This window comes from Gymnogyps californianus, chromosome 2 (assembly GCF_018139145.2).
Source record: "Gymnogyps californianus isolate 813 chromosome 2, ASM1813914v2, whole genome shotgun sequence".
NCBI lineage: Eukaryota > Metazoa > Chordata > Aves > Accipitriformes > Cathartidae > Gymnogyps > Gymnogyps californianus.
Genome location: NC_059472.1, coordinates 20,931,662 through 20,952,263, shown reverse-complemented (window position 1 = coordinate 20,952,263; position 20,602 = coordinate 20,931,662). Strand labels below are relative to the sequence as shown.

Here is a 20,602-nt window from a genome sequence, read left to right as displayed (position 1 = left end):
TCTCTGTAAGAAAGAGGTGCCATTAAAGCATATCTATTGTCTCATTTAATCACCTCCTTTTTTCATACACTCCAGTCTCGCAAAATAACTCTGAAAAGACAATCCACAGGCATGATTGTGTTTGTAAGGCTACAAAAAGGTCACCTTACAGCTGTGCTGTTGGGGAAGCAGGGATTGTAGGAATGTGTGTATCCAAAGCCCTGCTTCAGAGTAGTTGGTTTCCCTGGTCCATTTTCTTTCTGTCTGAAACCTGGTACATCCACAAAAGCTGGTGGAAGCAGTGGGGGTCACCTGGGAATGTCTCCTGGGAAGCTCTTTGGAGAGTGCCCATTCACTGATCCTGTAAAAAGTAAAAGGGGAGATGAGTTTGCTGCAACAATAAGTCCTAGCTCCTTTGCAGTGGTGATGGGAGTGCAACGTGGGCAGTGTCAGCAAGGGTTTATCGTTTTTTTTCAAGCTGTTTGTCGTTTCCTTTCTGAAGGATTAGTAAATTCTGAAATAACACTCAAGTGAGACCCAATTCAAATGTAAAAAAGGTGTAGCACTCAATTCAAAACAGAAGAAGTTGGAAAGAAAAGAAAAAAAAAGGAAGAAATTGGTAAACTTGTGAAAGAACTCCTTTGACTTCCTTGTTTGAGTTTATGCTGAATTAACGAAATATAACAGGTTTAGCATTTGTGGCAGGCTTTAATTTCAGCCTCTGAGCAGCAGACTTAACTTCTTGTGATGTGGGAGGATATTACAGTTTTCAGCTTCATTCCATAAGTATTGCCATTTGTGCCAAACATTTAATAGTTTTACGCTGTGGACTGTCGTCCACCAGGAACTGATATCACCTAAGACACTTTAGAGCCATCTAATAGAAAGATATGTATTCACTCTGATTAGCCCAGGATTTGAACGAGGGTCCCAGAAGAGATATATAAGCCTCTTAAATGCATAGAACTTCTAAGGATATGGGTTTAACTGTCTCCCCCTGTGGTAAATAAGCTGTGACAGCTCTATCAGGGGGGAAAATGGCAAATAAAATTACCACGTTATTTTCGCGTGAATATTTTCGGAGCACTAATCTATTTTGCCTCTTTACCTAATAGAACTCTGTTGAGTGTTACACCCGGGCATTTAATTGGAGGAAACATACAGAAATCCTCAAACTAACACAAAGCAGACAGACAAGAGCGGAAAAAACAAGTGGTCAAATCTAAGTGTTTGTTATACTCCTTGCTCTTCAGAAACAGTGTGCTTCCTTTGGGGTTCGGCTGATCAAGCTTTTTGCAGTATTAATTCGAGAGCTGCTGCAATACAGATCGTGATGTTAGCAGTAGTTGTACTGCAGCGAGGGAAGGGCCTACCCCTTACACTGACACAGAGGTGCCAAGTTTGGGATTTCACTCCCCTAGAACTGGCAAGTTCCTTTAATATTTTTCTTTTTATCAGGTATATAATGCCTGACAGTTTTAACAGCTATAAAATCATCTACTCAGATAAAAACACTGTCAGCTGTCAGCATATGACTAAGCTGAAGTCAGGCCCAAAGCTCACGTTGACTCAGGTGCAGGAGTAAGAGCTATATTCTTGAAGGAGTATTTTTCTTTCCTGTTTCTGGTCAGACATTTTATATCTCAAAATGCAGGGATTTTAAAGCTGCCGCCTTCAATTTGGCTAATGCCTTTAAGCTGAGTATTCTTCTGTTGTTTTGTTCTGAAAAATATCATTGCAATTCCTTTATTTTGCAGTTTGTTCAGTGAGTTAAAAATGAAGCAGGCTCCATATTTTATGCTGAACATAAAGGTAATAGTAAAAGCGGCAACAGAACTGGTTTGTCCACTGTATTGGTCTAATTTTATAGACTATAATAGATTTTACATTTTTTGCAGTCAGTACACTGCAGGCTTATAATATGCGGTGGTTTAGTTAAAATTAAAGGTCAGGTACTTCTGGCAATCTCCTTTGATCAGTAAACAAGGAAAAGTGATAGAAGATGCTAGGAAATAATGTAGCACTAAAACTATTTTTTGTGAGAGTTTGAGAAGTCTGAATTTGCAGGGGTGATTTTTGAGACACTTCACAGAGAGAGGGTTGGAACCCCGGCATTAAAATACATGAATAGCAAAAATGCGGTGCAAAGTATGTATTTTATGTATGCATGTGAAAAATGTGAAGAATTATTTAGCAACTGGAAAGACTGTTCACAAAATGCTTGTGATTTATTGCTGTATATACCACAGATCTATATCACTTATTCTTACATTATTTTATTCAAAAACTTGTATGAACCATGAGTTGGCATGTTGTAGAATACTGAAAAGGCATTAATCAACCTAAATAAACAAGTACATAGATCTATCTAACAATTATGAAGTAGTTAATAAATTTTTAGCAATTTTATTATAGAAAAAAGGTCTAAAAGAGTAGTGCTTAATTATCTGGACTCCTCTGTGCTGGGCTCTCTTTTGATTGTATTAATGAAGCAGCTGGCCCATTGTTTCTCTTTAATTCCTCTATTGTTTTAAGAATATGTCACAGCTCTTTATTCTTTTATCAGGTGCTGTGCAGGAGGATCCACACAATACCTCATATTCCTACTGTATTTGCCAATGCACAAAGAAACCTCCAAAGCATTTTTCAAAGAAGGGGCACACATAATTTATAAGTTCTGTTCCTTGTACCACTCTACTGTCAAAAATTTCAACAGTATTGGATTTGAATTAATTATAATTTTTTATTAAACAATGTGTCTACATACAGATATATGTACTTTGTTCATGTCAGAAATTAGAGATCTGCCCAGTAACTTCTGCCGCACTGAAATGGCATTCATTATGCTGAGTCGTCACAACCCCATGGGTGAGAAGCAGGAGGAACCCAAATATGAAGATCCCATCCTATTGTGATGTGCAAATTCTGCTTAAATGCTTAACCTGTGCAACAAAGGAGGGAAGATAATAAATTAACTCCAACCTCCATTACCAGTACTAAAAAGCATTATTTTTTACGGATTGGAATATTTCATTGGGAGAGGAAGGTTTAATTCAGTTGACGGTGCCTGAAAGTCACTAAGAGTAACAGTGTGTTGTTTAAATAAATTCTGATAGTCTTTTGACCCTTGTTGCAAAAAGATGTGTGTACAGGAAATGGGCTATTATGTTGTTGCAGCAACACAATCAAATCCAGTAAGCACAAATTTTACTACACGAAAGTAGTACTTCTAAATTAACTGGCACTGAAAATTGGTTTTAATAGAAATTGCCATTGATTTCCTAAATTTCTATGAAAGATGTATGCCATTTCTGGGTCAAAAAACTAGACTCAAATGGGTCAGCAAGGAAAACCGAGTAATCCTAAAGACAGGAAACCTGGGATTGCCTTTGAATATGTTTATATTGTCGTTATGCTTCTTCATCTGTGAAAAAATAGCTGCACTTCCTTCCATGAAACAGCTGTACTCAATGGAAACGTTGTTTTTAGCTACTTGCTTTCTTAAGTCACTTTTCCTAAAAGCAACAGTATAAATCAAGAGGCTTTATGGTTTCATCCATTTTGAAGCTCTTTTCTCCCAGTGGAGTTAATAGGGGAGTCCGTCCTTAAATATATTTTTTTTCAGACTGTGACCCACAGACCCCAAATGATCACTCCTTAAGGTCTGCAAAAAATAAGTGGAAGAAAAAGAAGCCCACCGTCAGAAGGCTCACTGTGCTGGGGTCTGTGTCTTCCCTGGAAGTGTTGTGGGGTTCTGAGACTCAGAACGGGTGAAGGGCCATGGCTTTAGTTAAATCTTCAGAGCAAATTGCTGATTCCTAATAGGATAATAGAAGTCACTTTGCTTAAAAAAAATTCCAAATGTAGAAGGAAATAATGAAGGGCTGTTTAAAAAAAAAAAGGGGGCAAGTTTCTCTTGTATTTTAGATGTCTGTCCTACATAAAATAAAGTTTTGTATTAGCATGCATATCTATCACCACAGTACTCCTTATTCTGAATATAGAAGATAGAGTATTACTGCATCTAAATATGATTTAATTGGTTCAATTTACTATATATTTTTTATACTGAGTGTGGTTCCATATCTTGATGAGCCCAGATGTAGTTGCGTTTGTGGTTTACAGCATCCCATTGCTTGCATTTTATTATTTTTACAAAGCAAATGTCCATCAATCATAGAGATAAATTAGAAAAAATTGTGCAAACATGACACATTGCTAAGATTTTTTCCAGCATGCTATGTAATTATTAACCTGATTTTTGCCATTGAAAGAAGCCATGAATTACAGATAGCATGGATGAAGTTAAATGCTTTTATATTAGATACATTTTGCTTATACAGTATTCTATAGGTATGGCCATACAATATAATTGAAGCTTTGTCAGCTCTGTAGCCTAGCAACAGATAATACTGTTAGGTTACCGAATTGCTCCTGGTTGACAAGTAGGGAGTATTTTTGTGTTTATCATGTTTGCTAATGATGGGATCCTTTCCAAAAGGCTTGTCTTAATCTTAATTAGAGTTTATCAGCAGAGGTCTGCATGACATTGTGCAGACACTGATTTCATAAATAATAAAAAGTGCAAGTGAAAAATTTGGCAGGAGAAGAAGATATTTAAGACCACTGATTCTTGTAAGAGCAGCATGAATTTCCAAAATGTAATCAAGTTTGAACTGTGACTCAATTCTTTATTATCGAAACTTGCAGTACACTCCACTGCAGTTTTGACAGCAATTATGAGTATGATTTATAAGCTTCCTGTTAGGAACCAGATCTGTTTGCACAAGAATCTTGATCATAAACATTACAAAGAACAGTAAGTCCACAGTTTTTCAGGGACATCAGGACCTTACTTTTTCCTTTGCATAGAAAGTTGGTTGTGTTTTTTTTTATTTTTTTATTTAAGGGTGTTGGGTTTTTTCCAAGCAGCAGAAATATTTGCAGTGAAAGATGCAGACAAAGAAGAGAATCCTGAAATAACCTTTCCATTTGGTGGAAGCTCTGAAGGTATCAGATAGCTGCTTCAGTGCCTGATGTCGTTTGATAAAGAACTCATGCCAATGCAATTGGAATGTAATTTTTTGCTCTAGTTTGCACAACATGATATTCTTTAACTTTCCCAACTTTCGATGATTAAATGAGCATTTCTAATTCCTTGCAATGTGAACTAGGAAAAGAGTTCAAATAAATACATAGTGTTTATGGTTATTTTTATTCTCTTCTTCTGCTTGACACGTATGTATTATATATCACGTAAATTTCTTTGGTTTAACCATAGATATAAAACAATATATTGCAGGCTCAAGAAGCTTATTTTCAATTTCACAGAGTCAGAACTAGACGTGTAGAGAAAACAGCTTTCCGATGTCACAAAGCCTTTTGGTATTTCAAAAACTTCTCTTCAGCACTGGAACAAGAGTAAGACTTTCCTTACCCCACCATATAAAACCAGTAAGACCCTTTTCAGTATAAATGGATGACCAGTGTACTCATTACGGGCGAGAAGAGGGCCAAAATCACCAGTCTACCATTGTCTTACCTTCTAACCGAATAACAGAACCGCAGCTTCATTTCTGAGGCACTGTCAGTCACTCATCACTATTAGAGCTTATCTGGACATTCTTCCTTTCTCTTCTTCTGATGACTGCGTCTGTCTTAGGACTGAGAAACTTGGCCTGGTAAAGCTTTGTTAGAACCATTTCACCCCCACAAGCTTTTTCTGACAAAAGGAACAGTTGGTTAAAAAATTTCTAGCCAGATGAGTCAGAACTTCATCTCATATCAATAACAGGCCTTTACGTTTCCTTATGAAATCTTCATGACTTTGCAAATATTTCAAGCAAACATCTTCCTGTCTCCTCCTCCATTGCCACCGGTACTTGGCAAAGACTTCCTTATTATCCTTTTGAAAATCTGTCGTTAACACTGCCCTTTGCTTTACAAAAAGATGATGTGCTCCTGAGAAACTACTGTGTATATGTCAGTTGTGTGTTAGCTTGTAGAGATGTTTGTGGGAAGCAAGAACTTTTTTCCTGTTTTGTAACCACTACCTGTAAGGAAGCCCTGATCCCTGACAAGGGTGTCTAGACAGCATAATAGTTCCTATGATAGTTATGATTGGAACATCCTATTAAATGTGGAAGCCTTTGCCAGGTTCTCTGCATGCCATTTCCCTGACCATGCAGTAGAAGGCTCAAGAAGACTTTTCTTCCACTGTTTTCCTGCTGTGCATGAGGGCCAGCATATTTGCATTCACTGCACTAAGGGGAATAAAGTTGTCTGCATCTTTCAAAACAGCAGCTATTGCCTTACCCTGTGCAAGCAAGCATAGAAGGGGGCAAGAGGGGACTGTACTGTGCCCTGTCCCTGTGGGTGACTGTTGCTGCAGAGGTGGTATACTGCATTTCCAGTAGCCGGAAGAATGCATCAGTTAGGAGTTCATCTGGGGATTTAACTTACACGATACCATGTACTGATGAAAACATTGACATATATGTCATGATCACTTAAATGCCTCATTTTCTATAGAGTGGGATGAACAAGAACAAAATGTAATTCTTGGATCTGAATCCTGCTGGGCTGAAGGTTGGTATTCAAGTGCAGCAGTGGATTAAACTTCTGTAGTTCTGATTTCCTTTAATAAGCCAAGCTAGAGATTGTTGTGCTTCCAGAGCTGTCACACATCGCACTCAGCTGTGCCTGCCGTAGGTGTGACAGCCTCCAGGAGCTGGGTGGAGCCGGCAGCGGAGGTCACTGCTCGCTTCAGCTGGCCGAGTTTAATCTGGTGCTGGACATGAGTCAACACCCTGAGGAGCTCTAACACCAGGAGACTGAGTGAGCCTTTTAGCTGATCCAGACTGATTGCAGCTGGAGACCCAGTAATCAACTACACTTTCTTTTTCTTTTTTTTTTCCCCCAAGGGCACAACGTGTCAAGATGTTTGCTGGGATAGAGAAAGTCTCAGTTGGTTCTTCTGCAGTGACTCATTTTATTAAGAAATCCAGTGAATAATACAGTCCAGGAAGAGCTCTTATTCTATATTAAAATATAGTAAAACATGTTGGTTGATTGTTAACACCTTCTGTATATAAATAAAATAGAAGTGCATGTTAATAATGGAAGCCCTGTTCCTCCCAGAAAATGAACTGTGTGGTGTTTGCAGTGAGAGTACCCAGTTTCAGGTTTTCAAACTGCAGCGTGTGTATCACGTATTTTTATCTATGAGACTAATTAAGAAATTTAGCCTGGTTCTCTCTTGAACAGGTTTTATACCAGTTTAACACTGAAGGCTTCTGTATATTTACTCCTGACTTATATCAGGCAATAAGTCAGTCTGTGCTCTTCAAATGTTTGAATACCTGCTTGGGCAGTAGGATTCTGTGTTTGTAGACATTTATGGCACTATCTTCACATTTCATCTTCTTATTCTCTAGAGGGAATTATTCAGATTTGCACCATTTAATGCTGTAATTTTGGAGGGTAGTAAACCTTAGTATGCTTTGGTCCCATCACAGTAAATTGTTTGTAAACTTCAGAGCCACCTTCAACTGCTGTATTACCGACGGGTGAATACAAAGCTACTTTTCTGCTTTGAAACTTTTACACCACTTTGAGGTCTGGAAGCTTAGCTTTATTTTTCCACTGAAACACATTGTCACTGATGCTGTTTTGTTTGCTCATCTTTGAAAGCTAATAGACTGGTTTAATTAATTGTCCAAGATTTCTCTAAAACAATGTCCTAATTCTTCCATTTAGCTGTGGCATATCATACACTGTTGTTATCTCCTCTACCAGATTTTTGCAACAAGTTGTTTTAAAACTATAATCTCTTTGAGGGGAAAAAAATGAAGTGCAGTTGAAAAGGCAGTTATGCCGAAAGATAAACACAGCAATATTACTTATCAAAATGAGTACAGTTTTTGCTTGCCTAATGAATACAACATATAGCTTTTTCTATATATACAAAACCTGAGAAAAAAAAGCTTTATAACGTATAAAGTATGCAACATTATTTCAGGCATAACTGTATTGGATATGTATCTAGGCCTGAGAGTGTAGATAACACAATATAAGTGCTTTGCCTGTCTAAACATGTTAAATAAATGAGCATTCACTATCGCATTCAAATACATTAGTAGATGTACTCGCATAGTTAATTTTCTTTTTAATGCACTACACGTGACATTTGCAGCGCAGAGCTATAGTGTATCTTACTGTTTGATGAAAGTTCTTTCACCTCCCCCCCCTTTTAAACAAACCTTTATTTGAATAAGCCTTTATGAAACAGATCTTTGGCATATCTTCTTTTCAGGAAGTTCAGTCAGTGTAAGCAGAGATAAAGCAGTCATGTTACGAAGAATATTACATAAGGGAAGACTTTTTAGAGAAAGGGCGGCAAACATAAGGCAGGGGAAGAACGCCCTTAAGAGGAAATGTGATTTCTTTCTTGCAGCTGTTTGGTTTTATTGTGCTGTGATTTGGTATTCAAAATAAAACAAACTTGGAGGTATAAAAAAATATACAGGAAGTTTGGTGAAAAGTAATGATGAGAAAAGTGCCATATAAAATATTTTCACCTATGTCTTGATTTTCATAATGCTGGCCTTTTAGGAGACAAAATGAAATATTAAAATGAATATTCATGCTGCAAATAGTTAGGAAAAGTATCCTTAAATTGTTATCCTTATACATTTAAAATTCCTATATTGATAGAAGGAAGACAGTAAAAGGAAAAATTATTTGCCTCTTTACCTTGAACAAGCCATTGAAATCTAAAAAAAGAGTGTGAATATATGGCACTGATGTTTTAAGTTCTGGAATCTGATATCGTCAATTAAATCTTTCTGCTTTTATGTTTCCCGTAGGAGGGCAGCTTTGGTGTACCACAACCAAGGCCATCTCAGAGGGTGAAGAGCTGATTGCCTTTGTTGTAGATTTTGACTCAAGGCTGCAAGCTGCTAGTCAGATGACTCTCACAGAAGGGATGTATCCTGCACGCCTGCTGGACTCAATACAATTGCTCCCTCAACAAGCTGCAATGGCATCTATTTTGCCTACAGCTATTGTGAACAGTAAGTGATGAATACTATTCTCTGGCGTTTTTTTAAAACAGCAGTACTTTAAGGCACATACGAAGAGCTAATACAGCGATAGTGAATTCAAGACCACAGAAACCACACGACTTAAAAGCCACAGCTCAAAGCCTGCTTTTGTTCCCCCACCGTCTCAGATGAACTCGCAGACATAAAAGGAGGAAGAAGAGAGGTTTGGCAGCTGGGCTCTGCAAGAGCCTCACCCAGAGTATCTGACCCGCCCTCATGTGGAGGTTCTGTGATCTGCTCCCAGAGGCAATAGGATCAGAAACTGTTAAAAAAGTAGCTAAGCTAGGCCTGTTAGCTCACAAAGTCCAGCCTCTGCTGCTCAAGTAAGCTTGTTGCTTACAGCTGCAGCTTCTGGCAATAATTCATGGTACTCAATGGAAAGAAAGAACACATCTCTTCAGTGGCTGTTTCAAAATGCAGCGGAGATTATGCCTTATAGGAGCCCTGATTTATTGTAGTATCTCCACTCCATGTGGCTACCCAAAATGTTTTTATGTCATCTGGACATCAGTAGACCCTATCATGGACAAAAAACAGCATGTAATTAAGTGCTGTCCTTAGGGAGGAGGGACATGAGTACATGATAAGTCAGTTCCTGAACTGGGACAATTCAGCTTGAATTAAATTTCATTTCTTTAACTTCTTCTTATTACTACTTTTTACCTTTATATAGCCCTAGTTCCTCACCCTCCTCTCTAAGTGCTTTTCAAATATGTTAGCTGTTACCATGATCCTTACCAGTCATCACTTAGACCTGTGGCACATCCTTTGCTCTCAGCACTTTGTAAGCCTGTCCATTTAGACCCCATGTTGGAGCACTTCCCCATGCTTCCTGTGGTTTGTAAGTATAGTAATTAGATAAAGCGAACTACTGAACACAGTATTTCAGGTGTGAATGCACATGGAAGCACGTGATCCGCCACTCAGGCTCACACCGAATCACACCGTGTCTTGAACAGTCACACCATCTTCAGGCTCTTCAGACAGGACTAATTAAAATATCTATGGTAACACATTTCATTCTGTGTTTTCCTTTTTTTTTTTTTTTTTGGTAATTGCTTATTTTCTGGGTAAACAATCTTAATAGCTACACATTTATTGTTAGCCTGTTTTAAAAGATAAACCTTAAAATGTCCAAGTCATCCAAGTCCTCCCTTCCAGAGAGTGTCGGCAGCAACTTCAAACCCTTTAGCTAAGCGCATTCATTTTTACTCCAGCAGTGGGGCTGCTGTGAGCTGACATACCTGTTCACAGAACCAGGAATTGGCACTGTACAAGACCTTTCCAAAAGGTGTCGGAAGCCCCTAAAATGGACCACCAAGTTACCACAGTTAGGGCAGACCAGTGTTTACAGCCAACAACTGCAAGGGAGCCACCAGGGAGGGAGTTACCTAGCCTAAAGGGCAAAGACTCATTCACAGCTTGTTTCAGCTGAGGTTGTATTTTTGTGCAAATCTACATGAGGCCAACTCTGGGCTTTGGCAAAGTAGTCAGATTTCTACAGCATCATATTTCTGGAAACACCTTTGCTGCCAGCACTGCCTTTTGCAGAGCCGTGGAAAGCTGCACTGGTCATTGCTACTTCTGCTGCTAAGAGGACTCTTAAGTTTATGGTGCATCAGCTCTTGCTATACAGGCTTAGCAGCAACTCGGAGTAACGTCTGTACTCTTAACTCCAGGAGGCTGCTAAAGTAGCAAGTCTCACTGTCCAGAACTTTCCACCCCGATTCTGACTCTGCCTCTGACCAGATGGGGCTGTTTCCACATTTCATTGCTGAGTTGGTGAAATTCAGTTTCTTCAGTAAAGTCTCGAGCTAGATGCAAGTCCAGTAATATGCTGAAGGCACCTCTAGATTTGTAGTGAGACCTCTCTTAACCATTCTCTTGGTAGATCTCTGAAAAAAAATCAGTTTCTAGAAAAATTAAGTGTTGTAGGGTTTCTTTTAATGTTTCCTAACATTTTCTATTTGAAAAATCAAAATTACAATATCACCTGTCATTCAGCTTGAGCTTGAATGTTTAATTTCCTGAATTGATCCATTGAAATATTTGGAAACTATCCATTGAAACAAATTGAATTATTCTGCTTTTAAAGAATTAAAACATTAACTTCAAGTAGCCTTTATCTATTTTGCATTGCTTTAGGGGAGTAGTAGTTTCAGATCCCATCCCTAAACATTGTTCTCCCTGGAATTCCATCCTCTCACCGTGCAAAACTCTTCAAATGCATTTCCTCTGCATGGCACGTAATGAGAGTCAGATATTCACCGTGCATAACTGGAGCTACAGACTGTCCAGGCCATCTAGCCCATAGGAAATAAAGATGGCTGGAAGTCAAATTCATTAAGATAATCAGAAAGTTCAATTCTGTGATGGAATGCAGTCAAATGAATTCAAACAGGACATGTTGCCCATATCAGAATTTCCTATTACTACTTTTGGACTTTCTGTTCTGTGGAAACCTCGATTCAATTTTTTAAAACCATTTGAAGCCAAAAACAAATGCTGAAATGTCAGCTTTCACATCAGACGGACATTTCAGATGATGCAAGCTGTATCAGTAATGTTTTAATAGTGGTATATACTGAAATACTAACTGCTCCATTAAATGTTTGTGTCTTAAACTCATGCACAATTGTTCAGTGGCAAAGGGAGAAATAGAAACTGGTAGTGGTGAAAATATTTTATGCAAATTCATGAGCAGAAAAATAGACAAGCATTAGCAATGCAGTCAGAGAAGCAAACTAAGCAATGTAAATTTTGGCTACTTTTGTAGATATTTAACAAATAAAACACTCATCCATTTCAATGGGTTAGAGTCTTCAACTTTGTTCACCCAAAGGAATTGGAATAGAGCAGTTGTCCTATACACATCAATATTTGAAATTAAACATAAATTGTCATGAATGATAATGAATTACATCATCAGCTACACATGCCACATTTTCAGAGCAGCCAGCCATTCTTCAAGAGTAAGTTAATTACAATCACTAGCAGCTTTTTGCATTCTGAAGTCAGTGGGAGTTTTGATGTTGACCAAGATGTGTTTTGATGGTGACTGCAGCTGCCCATTCACTGATCCTGAGGTCAGCTGGCACAGTCTGGCTGCACTCATAATTTTATCCTCTCTTAGTCTCAAAAACAGGTGAGAAGTGTCCAAACCAGTTGCAGGGAATGATCCTAGGCCCGTGGTAACTCCTGAAATGTATGCAGGAATGGGGAAGGTGTTAACTGACTTAGGCCAAAAGTGTGGAAGGGACCATTCTTGTGATTTAACAATATAAACAGTTCCAGTGCTCTAGTCTGTCACTGTTCAATTTAGTAATGTAGATGCAGCCTAAAGGGCTGGGATTTCTTCCTTGTTCTTACTGATAGGATGGCAAGTTCAGCTTTCAGAAAGATCAAACAGGTCTTTTGTCCTTCTGAGACAGATACACAACGTGTACTGTGTAGGTATCCTGACAGGATATTAACAACCAAATATCTATCTGCTTTGTATAAATACACAGTATTCATTATTACTCTTCACATGAGTAAAGAATGTAGCCTTCAGCACATGATCAAAATATCTGCTCCCTCTGCTGCTGGGAAGCACTCTGTGCAACCTCTGCATTGTCTTGCCCTCGGAGGGGGTGCTGACACTTTGGGATAGAAGACAACAAAAAATTGCAGTTTTTCTTAGCAAATATCCCTTTTGCATAGTGAAAAGTGGAACAGTAACAATTTACCAAAAACAAGAGGACAAAAGTACGTTAGAAATTTTAACTTTTAATATTAATAACAACAGGAACCCAGGAAATAAAAGTGCTGTTTATTATAATATTACATTCAACAGTGTAGGATCTTAAGGAAATGTAATCTAGTCTGGCCTCCTGGATATCAGAGCAACAGGATTTTACAGTAATAACTGCATAAGCATTCTGAAAATATACATTCTTCGGAATGATCTGCCATTAGCACTCAAAAATTCCAAGGCCCGATGCTGGAAAGGCTTGTGCACACAGAAAAAAAGCACAATTGAAAGATGTCACCTGTTGAGTAGCGATGTATTGGAAATACAGCTTAGTTCTTGAATTAGTACTGCATATTCACAACAAACAATTTCATTTTTTTAAATAATTACATGCCAAAAACTTCTAGCTGGGTTTTTTTTAGTAATTATTTTTAAATTCTCCTTTTGAAAGAAACAACTGTCTCCCATGTTCAGTCTCTCACCTGCAAGTGACATTTTAATAAACCCGTGGCTCTGTTTTCAATATTTTATTAAATAAGCATGCGTTTAATAGGGAAGTGAGGGGAATTAATCCAGCTGTGTTAATTGGTTGGCACTGTGTGCACCGCGGCTAACCTGCACCTGGTTATATTTGCTTGCAGAGGACATATTCCCCTGCAAATCCTGTGGCATTTGGTATCGAAGTGAGCGGAACCTGCAGGCCCATCTCATGTATTACTGCAGCGGGAGGCAAAGAGAGGGGCCCCAGCTGTCAGAGGAGAACGAAGATAGTGCTCAGCAGATATCCAGTGTCTGCCCCTTTCCGCAGTGCACCAAAAGTTTTTCTAACGCAAGAGCTCTGGAAATGCACCTAAATTCTCACAGTGGTAAGTACCATGTATTTTCCTGTATCATCTTCTAGATTTAGCTATTTGAAGAATTATTCACTATAGCTATTAAGTGGATCAATGTCTCTCCAAATATATGCAAGCATTGGGTGTAGATACTACCAAATGTCAACAGTTTCTGACCTCTGTTCTACACCAAGCACCTCTCCCAGGTAACCAGTGTCATTTCTCTTGTCTACTAATCCTCATTTGAATGCTGTCTCTCTCTTAATGTGTGTATGCACGCATACAGGCAGCATTTCTTTACTGGAAATGCTCAGGAATCCAGACACAGTTAGACTGCTGCTGCTTGATCTCTGAGAGATTCAATCAATTACTTCAGGATTCCATCCACCAAACGTGGGTCTGCTAGACTACAGTCTCTAGCTACCCTGTTTTGATGCTCAGCGGAGAAATACACACCACCAGAGAGCAAGTCCTTCTGAAATAAGATCTTGGGGTCCTAGAGTAGGCTTCTTAGGCAGGGGGCTTTAAGGACCAGGGTCCAAACTCTGTGTGCTTTTCCCAGGACACTTATTTCATAAAAACTTCTTGTTTCATAACAATATTCTTTTCCGTCCTTATAAATATAAAATGGGGATAGTATTTTCTTTGTCCATGTTGTTAAAATTTTAATACTAGATACATGGAAAGTGGGATTATAGAATTACTGAGATTAAAAATCTGGAACTCAGCAGGAATCTTATCTCCCTCTCTGAAGGTCCTTTGAGTGTGCTGTTTGAATTTGTTTTGAATTAGGGCTGGAAACACAAGTTATGAGTTTGCAGAACATTCTGCATTGGAGTTTTCAGTAGCAGAAAACATACAAATAAGAAAGATTACAGTGTCAGGTTATGGGTGTGTTGGCTGTTTAGCGTACAGAGCTGTGTCTGGAAAGAGGCAAGGGCCCTGCAGGAGTACCTGATCCTCCTGTTAAATGGATGGAGTCCAGAGGACACTAATGTGTGCTTTATTCACAGAAGAAAGCCTTATTCGGCTGCAGTGTAAAAATTCCTTGGGGAGTGCGAGTCTACTCTGTGGACTTGGTGAAGTGAAAAATGTTCCTCTGATACTTGGGCAGCAATTACAAATCTAGAGGGCATCATGTTGCCTTGGAAGAGTTTGGTACCTCCCAGAACAGGACTAGAAGAGTGCTGAGTGAGAAGCTTCCTTATGTAGACAACACGGACAACACTTAGCCATTCATTTAGAGGTCAGATCTTTTTGTGCTTCCAGATCTTAACTTTGAATGTCAGGCTATTGCCATTTTCTGTCTCCTGCCTAGCAAATATTTCACTGTTCAGTGAACCAGCGGAACAGTAGGAGCAGCTTCAACAAGAGCAGGTGAATGCAGTCCAGCATGTCTTACAGCCTAGTAATTAAAACCAGGTACTCTTGGAAGATAACAAATTCATTTCTCCCCAAGCAGGGGAAAATTCTGAAATCTTAGCCATTGTGTAAAAGTGTTGCTTCAGCTCTTTGCATTTAGTGACGTACCATTGGCTTAGGTGTCAAGAGGGTTTTCAGCCATGAGCTGTGAGTGACCCTGTCTTCTTCCAATCTAGAGATAAGCATCTGTGTTCCTTGAAAGACATAGGTCTGAGATGATGCTGAATTTCCAGTAAGAATCTTTGGGTATTTCTTAGATCAGAGGCTAAAAGTCAGGCCTTCCCCTTCTTTTTAGTCATAAACCAGTCAGTTCAATCATTCTTGCTCTCTTTCAGATCCTGTCAACCTTTATTTTTCTATACAGATTATCACAAGTTATAACAGCTCCTGCAGTAGGAATGAAACATTCCTTTTCCAAATGCCCTGTAAGCTAGCGCTGTGTTTGCTTCAACTTCTGTTACCGTTCCCGCTGGGGGCTGTAGCAGAGCCACACCACTGGAGCATGGAGCCCCGACTGAAATGCAGAGTCCGTAGAGACACTCCACTGTGACTGTATCACATGATGTGGAAGCATATGAAACACCATCTCATGGCAGTGGAGGAGCTAAAGCTTCATATGGCCTCCTGGTGAAAAAGTGCCTGACGGGGAACAAGCGCTGATTAAAGTGCTGTGTATCTCCTTGGCTCCCTTCTGGCCTCTGAGGCTGAGAGTAGTTCAAATTCAAATGTCGCTCTCAACTGTGGGAGTCGCTGATGCTAGGGGAGAAGTGAGGACCTCCAGGTACAACAGAATGACTTCCCACAGATTGAGCCACAATACTCGTACAGCTTTATATTGTCCAACTGTCACGAACCTAGTTTACCTGACAAAGGCATGGTATATGTGTGTGTGTGTGTAGACAGAACAAATATCCATTTTAGATTCCGAATATCATCCCTACCAATATTTTTTCAGTTTTTATTGTCTAACAGGTAATCAGAATCTGTGTTGTTGCAGTAGAGGAATTTGGTCTTATCTCTTTTTAAAGCATTTTCAGTTTCAAAATACTGTGAAACATGGGGTTTTTTTGTTTCAGCAGTGATTGTAAGATGGCTTTGAATGTACTGTTCTTGACAGGGAAAAAGCTGTAGTGATTTCATGAGGAAAAAGTGGTGTATTGCAGCAGTAGTTGCCTACAGCCATTATATGTGGAAGATAAAATGTTGGTGAAGCCGTGTCTTACTCCTCCTCCTCCCTTCACAATGAACGCAACTCATCAGTCCTTTCTGACGAGGATAGATCTGTATCCTGTTCCCACACTACAGCCAACTCATGCGGGCAAAGAGCTGAGCATCAATAATGCTCGAAATGCTACTTCTGCTCTGTCTGTGGCTTTCAGGCACTCTGAGTTTGAGGGCTGTACCTCAAGCCACATCATAACCTTGAGCCTCTTAACCTTGATGTGCTTTCTGTGCATTCAAAATTTCCAGTGACTGTGTATGGGGAACATTATGTCTCCTTCAGTTAAAACTGTAATTTCTAAGACCTTTTCATTTAGAATAAGTCCAGTCTATTTTTATCCTTTCCCTTGTTCTTTCTTTCCCTTCATCTCTGCTGAATGCATGCAGATACTAAGGCTCTCCAAAGCAGAGCAGAAGTGTGGGAATATCCTCTAGCAGTTTGAGGAAAGAAATTCTGAACCAATTCAAGTCACCAGTTCAGGGTGACTAATACCATCCCATCAGGAGAAAATTAGTTGTCCTCACTGTGTTTGTACCTTCTGTGCAACTGATTTTCCAGTATACTTCATGAAGGGCAAAATGGTCACTTTATTTTGTATTTTACTTCTCTTTTCTATAGGAGTGAAAATGGAAGAATTTCTCCCGCCCGGTGCTAGTCTGAAATGCACAGTTTGTACTTACACTGCAGACTCAGTGATTAACTTTCATCAGCACCTGTTCTCGCATCTTACTCAAGCTGCCTTTAGATGCAATCACTGCCATTTTGGCTTCCAAACTCAGAGGGAGCTACTGCAGCACCAAGAGTTACATGTCTCTGGCAACAAAATTCAGAGAGAAAGTGACATTGAACGCTCTCCAAGTGGAAACGAAGAAGGTTTACAGCCAGCAACGGACCTGTTGAGCAGAAATGATGTTCCCCAGAGCCAAAAGACCATGCAGACTAAAGATGCAAGTTCTGATACAGAGCTTGATAAATGTGAAAAAAAGGCTCCACTTTTCCTTCCAAACCAGAGGCCAGAAACCCAGCCTGCAACAAATAAACAGAGTTTTTCATACACTAAAATAAAATCTGAACCATCCAGTCCAAGACTTGCTTCATCACCAGTTCAGCCTAATATTGGTCCTTCTTTCCCAATGGGACCTTTTCTTTCCCAATTTGCTTTTCCCCAAGACATCACTGTGGTTCCTCAGGCTTCAGAGATATTAGCTAAAATGTCTGAACTGGTCCATCGAAGACTGAGGCATGGAAGTAGCAGTTATCCTCCTGTAATTTACAGTCCTTTGATGCCCAAAGGGGCTACATGTTTTGAGTGTAACATAACATTCAATAATTTGGACAACTACTTGGTACACAAAAAGCATTACTGCAGCAGCCGATGGCAGCAGATGGCAAAGTCACCAGATTTTTCCAGTGTTCCAGAAAAAATGCCAGAAGCTGTAAGTCCCAGTAATGGTCAAAGCTCTATAAACATCCTGAATGCAGCTCCTCACACATCAGATCCAGAGAATCAGCTTCTGCAGACATCTTGCATAAACTCTTCCAATGTTTTAGATTTGATCGGGACAAACAATAAAAGTCATGAAAAAGACTTCACAGCACAATCTAAGAAGTTGTCAACTGCAAGCAACGGCGATGAGAAGATAAACGGAAAACCTTCTGATGTGAAGAATCCCAGTGCTCCTTTAGTAGAAGGAGAGAGTGATCCTAACAAGACCACGTGTGAAGCTTGTAATATTACTTTCAGCAGACATGAAACGTACATGGTCCACAAGCAGTATTACTGTGCCACTCGCCACGATCCCCCACTGAAGAGGTCCGCTTCCAATAAAGTGCCTGCCATGCAGAGAACAATGCGTACCCGGAAGCGAAGGAAGATGTATGAGATGTGCCTACCCGAGCAGGAGCAAAGGCCACCACTAGTTCAACAGCGATTTCTAGAAGTGGCCAATCTTGGCAATCCTTGTACTTCTACTCAAGAGTCAACAGAGGGCCTTGGAGAATGTTACCATCCACGATGTGATATCTTTCCAGGAATAGTCTCGAAGCATCTGGAAACATCACTGTCTATTAACAAGTGCGTTCCAGTTTCAAAGTGTGATACTCCCCACTCCACTGTGTCTTGCTTGGAGATGGATGTGCCAATAGATCTCAGTAAAAAATGCTTACCCCCGTCAGAGAGGACGTCCACTTCTCCCAAAAGGCTGCTGGACTACCATGAGTGCACAGTATGCAAGATCAGTTTTAACAAGGTAGAGAACTACCTGGCTCACAAGCAGAATTTTTGCCCTGTCACTGCCCATCAGCGTAACGACCTGGGACAACTCGACAGTAAGGTGTTTCAAAACCCAGAAAGTGAAAGAAACAGCCCAGATGTCAGTTACGAAAGAAGCATAATCAAATGTGAGAAAAACGGAAACTCGAAACAGTCCTCTCCTAATGGAAACTTATTTTCCACACACTTAGCAACACTTCAAGGACTAAAAGTCTTTAGTGAAGCGGCCCAGCTTATTGCTACAAAAGAAGAAAACAAACATTTGTTTCTTCCACAATGCCTTTACCCTGGAGCAATAAAGAAAGCTAAAGGAGCAGATCAGCTTTCTCCATATTATGGAATAAAGCCAAGTGATTACATTTCTGGTTCTCTTGTCATTCATAATACTGATTTAGATCAAAGCACAAATACAGAAAGTGAATCTCCTAAAGGCCAGGCGCCTTCAAACGGATGTGCTGTGCAGAAGAAAGAGTCTCTTCCGCTATTGCCGAAAAACCGAGGCATGGTAATAGTTAATGGGGGACTAAAACAGGAGGAAAGACCTGCCGCAAACCCACAGCAAGAGAACATTTCCCAGAATCCTCCGCATGAAGACGGGCACAAGTCTCCTTCATGGATCTCTGAGAATCCCTTAACTGCAAATGAAAATGTCTCTCCAGCAATTCCTACAGCAGAGGAACAGTTGTCTAGTATAGCTAAAGGCGTGAATGGTTCTACCCAGGCCCCAAGCAGTGGAAAGTATTGCCGACTGTGTGACATCCAGTTCAACAATCTTTCAAACTTTATAACTCATAAGAAGTTTTATTGCTCGTCACATGCAGCAGAACATGTCAAATGAAACAATCGGTCACCTTTGGTACCTGTGTTTAGCATATTGTTCCATACAGTCTAAAGAAAGCTGTTTGAATTACATCTGGACAATCAGGAGATTTCACTATTGCTGAGTTGAAGACTTAAAGGTGTAATTTCATTACAGTCCATTAGTAAAGTGTATTATTGGTGCCATTTTCAAAAATATTAATTTATTTTACCAGCAGTATTCATAGCTGTAGTTATGTTATTTTTTATTTAAAAACTTTATATTAAAGTCATTTGTAATGTTATTGTATAGTTATTGTGTAGCACATATGGTTTGCACTGTATAGTAGATTTTAAAGAAAATAGTCGCAAACAATACAGAAAAGCATTTTAGAAATAGCTTCAAAAGCACTTGTGTATCCTGATTTTTTTTTTCTTATATGCTGTTGCAGATATATGTATATGCTAAAATATAACTTGCAAAGAAGTTTCAACTATGCTGTAAAGGTCGCCTTAAAATTTCAATTTTTTGAACAATTGGGCTCAGTTTGCACTTTGTATTTTAGCAGATACAGTACCTTAGTCATTAGGCTTTGCATTTGTATGTAGCAGTATGTTTCTGTCCACTTTCTTAATCTGAAACGTACGTTAAATGAAGATGGCAATTTTTTTCTTGTATAGTACTTGTATTTTCTTTCGCTGATGCATCTCTGTCTCAATTTTTAAACCTTTGCTGTTAAATGCAATACTTTATAAAGAATGAACAAAATTACTGGAAGCAGTATTGTAAGTAATGAGGTCATATCAATCAGTTTTATCTTTTGAAAGGCACAGTCTAAAACAAAACCCTAAACTCAATGCTGCAATTATGAATCTAATTCATATATAAGATATATTTAAATATAAAAGTAGCAATACTGCAACTGGTGATCACAAAGATAATGTTCTACTTCTGATAGAAATAATTTCTCAACAAATGTTGTTACTATGCATGTATATGGATGGAATAAAATTCCAGATCATTGGAGAAGTTTGGCAGTAATTTCTTTTAAATTTGTTTTATTTTGTTTTTCAAGGAGGATTTAGAGCTCACAAACTGTAAAGAAGCTCTTAGGAACAGGTTAACATTGCCCCCTCTTCAATGGAAGCAAAGTGTTCAAAGAGAAAATGAGTACAAAGGATGCCTCCACTTCGAGGGAGTCCTTGCTGACAGGTCACTAGTACAACTAAGTCTAAGAC

At 39.2% G+C, this 20,602-nt stretch overlaps 1 protein-coding gene across 2 annotated transcripts in view; it reads left to right on the top strand.

Moving 5' to 3' along the window:
* ZFPM2 (zinc finger protein, FOG family member 2) overlaps positions 1–20,361 on the top strand; it is a 317,408-nt gene extending 297,047 nt beyond the window's left edge. For both annotated transcript variants that reach the window (XM_050892753.1, XM_050892754.1), the window contains exons 6-8: positions 8,847–9,053; positions 13,458–13,682; positions 16,912–20,361. In XM_050892753.1, the coding sequence (XP_050748710.1) occupies positions 8,847–9,053; positions 13,458–13,682; positions 16,912–19,403 (2,924 nt within the window). In that variant the 3' untranslated portion in view covers positions 19,404–20,361. The remainder of the gene's footprint in view (positions 1–8,846; positions 9,054–13,457; positions 13,683–16,911) is intronic.
* The last annotated feature ends 241 nt before the right edge of the window (positions 20,362–20,602 follow it).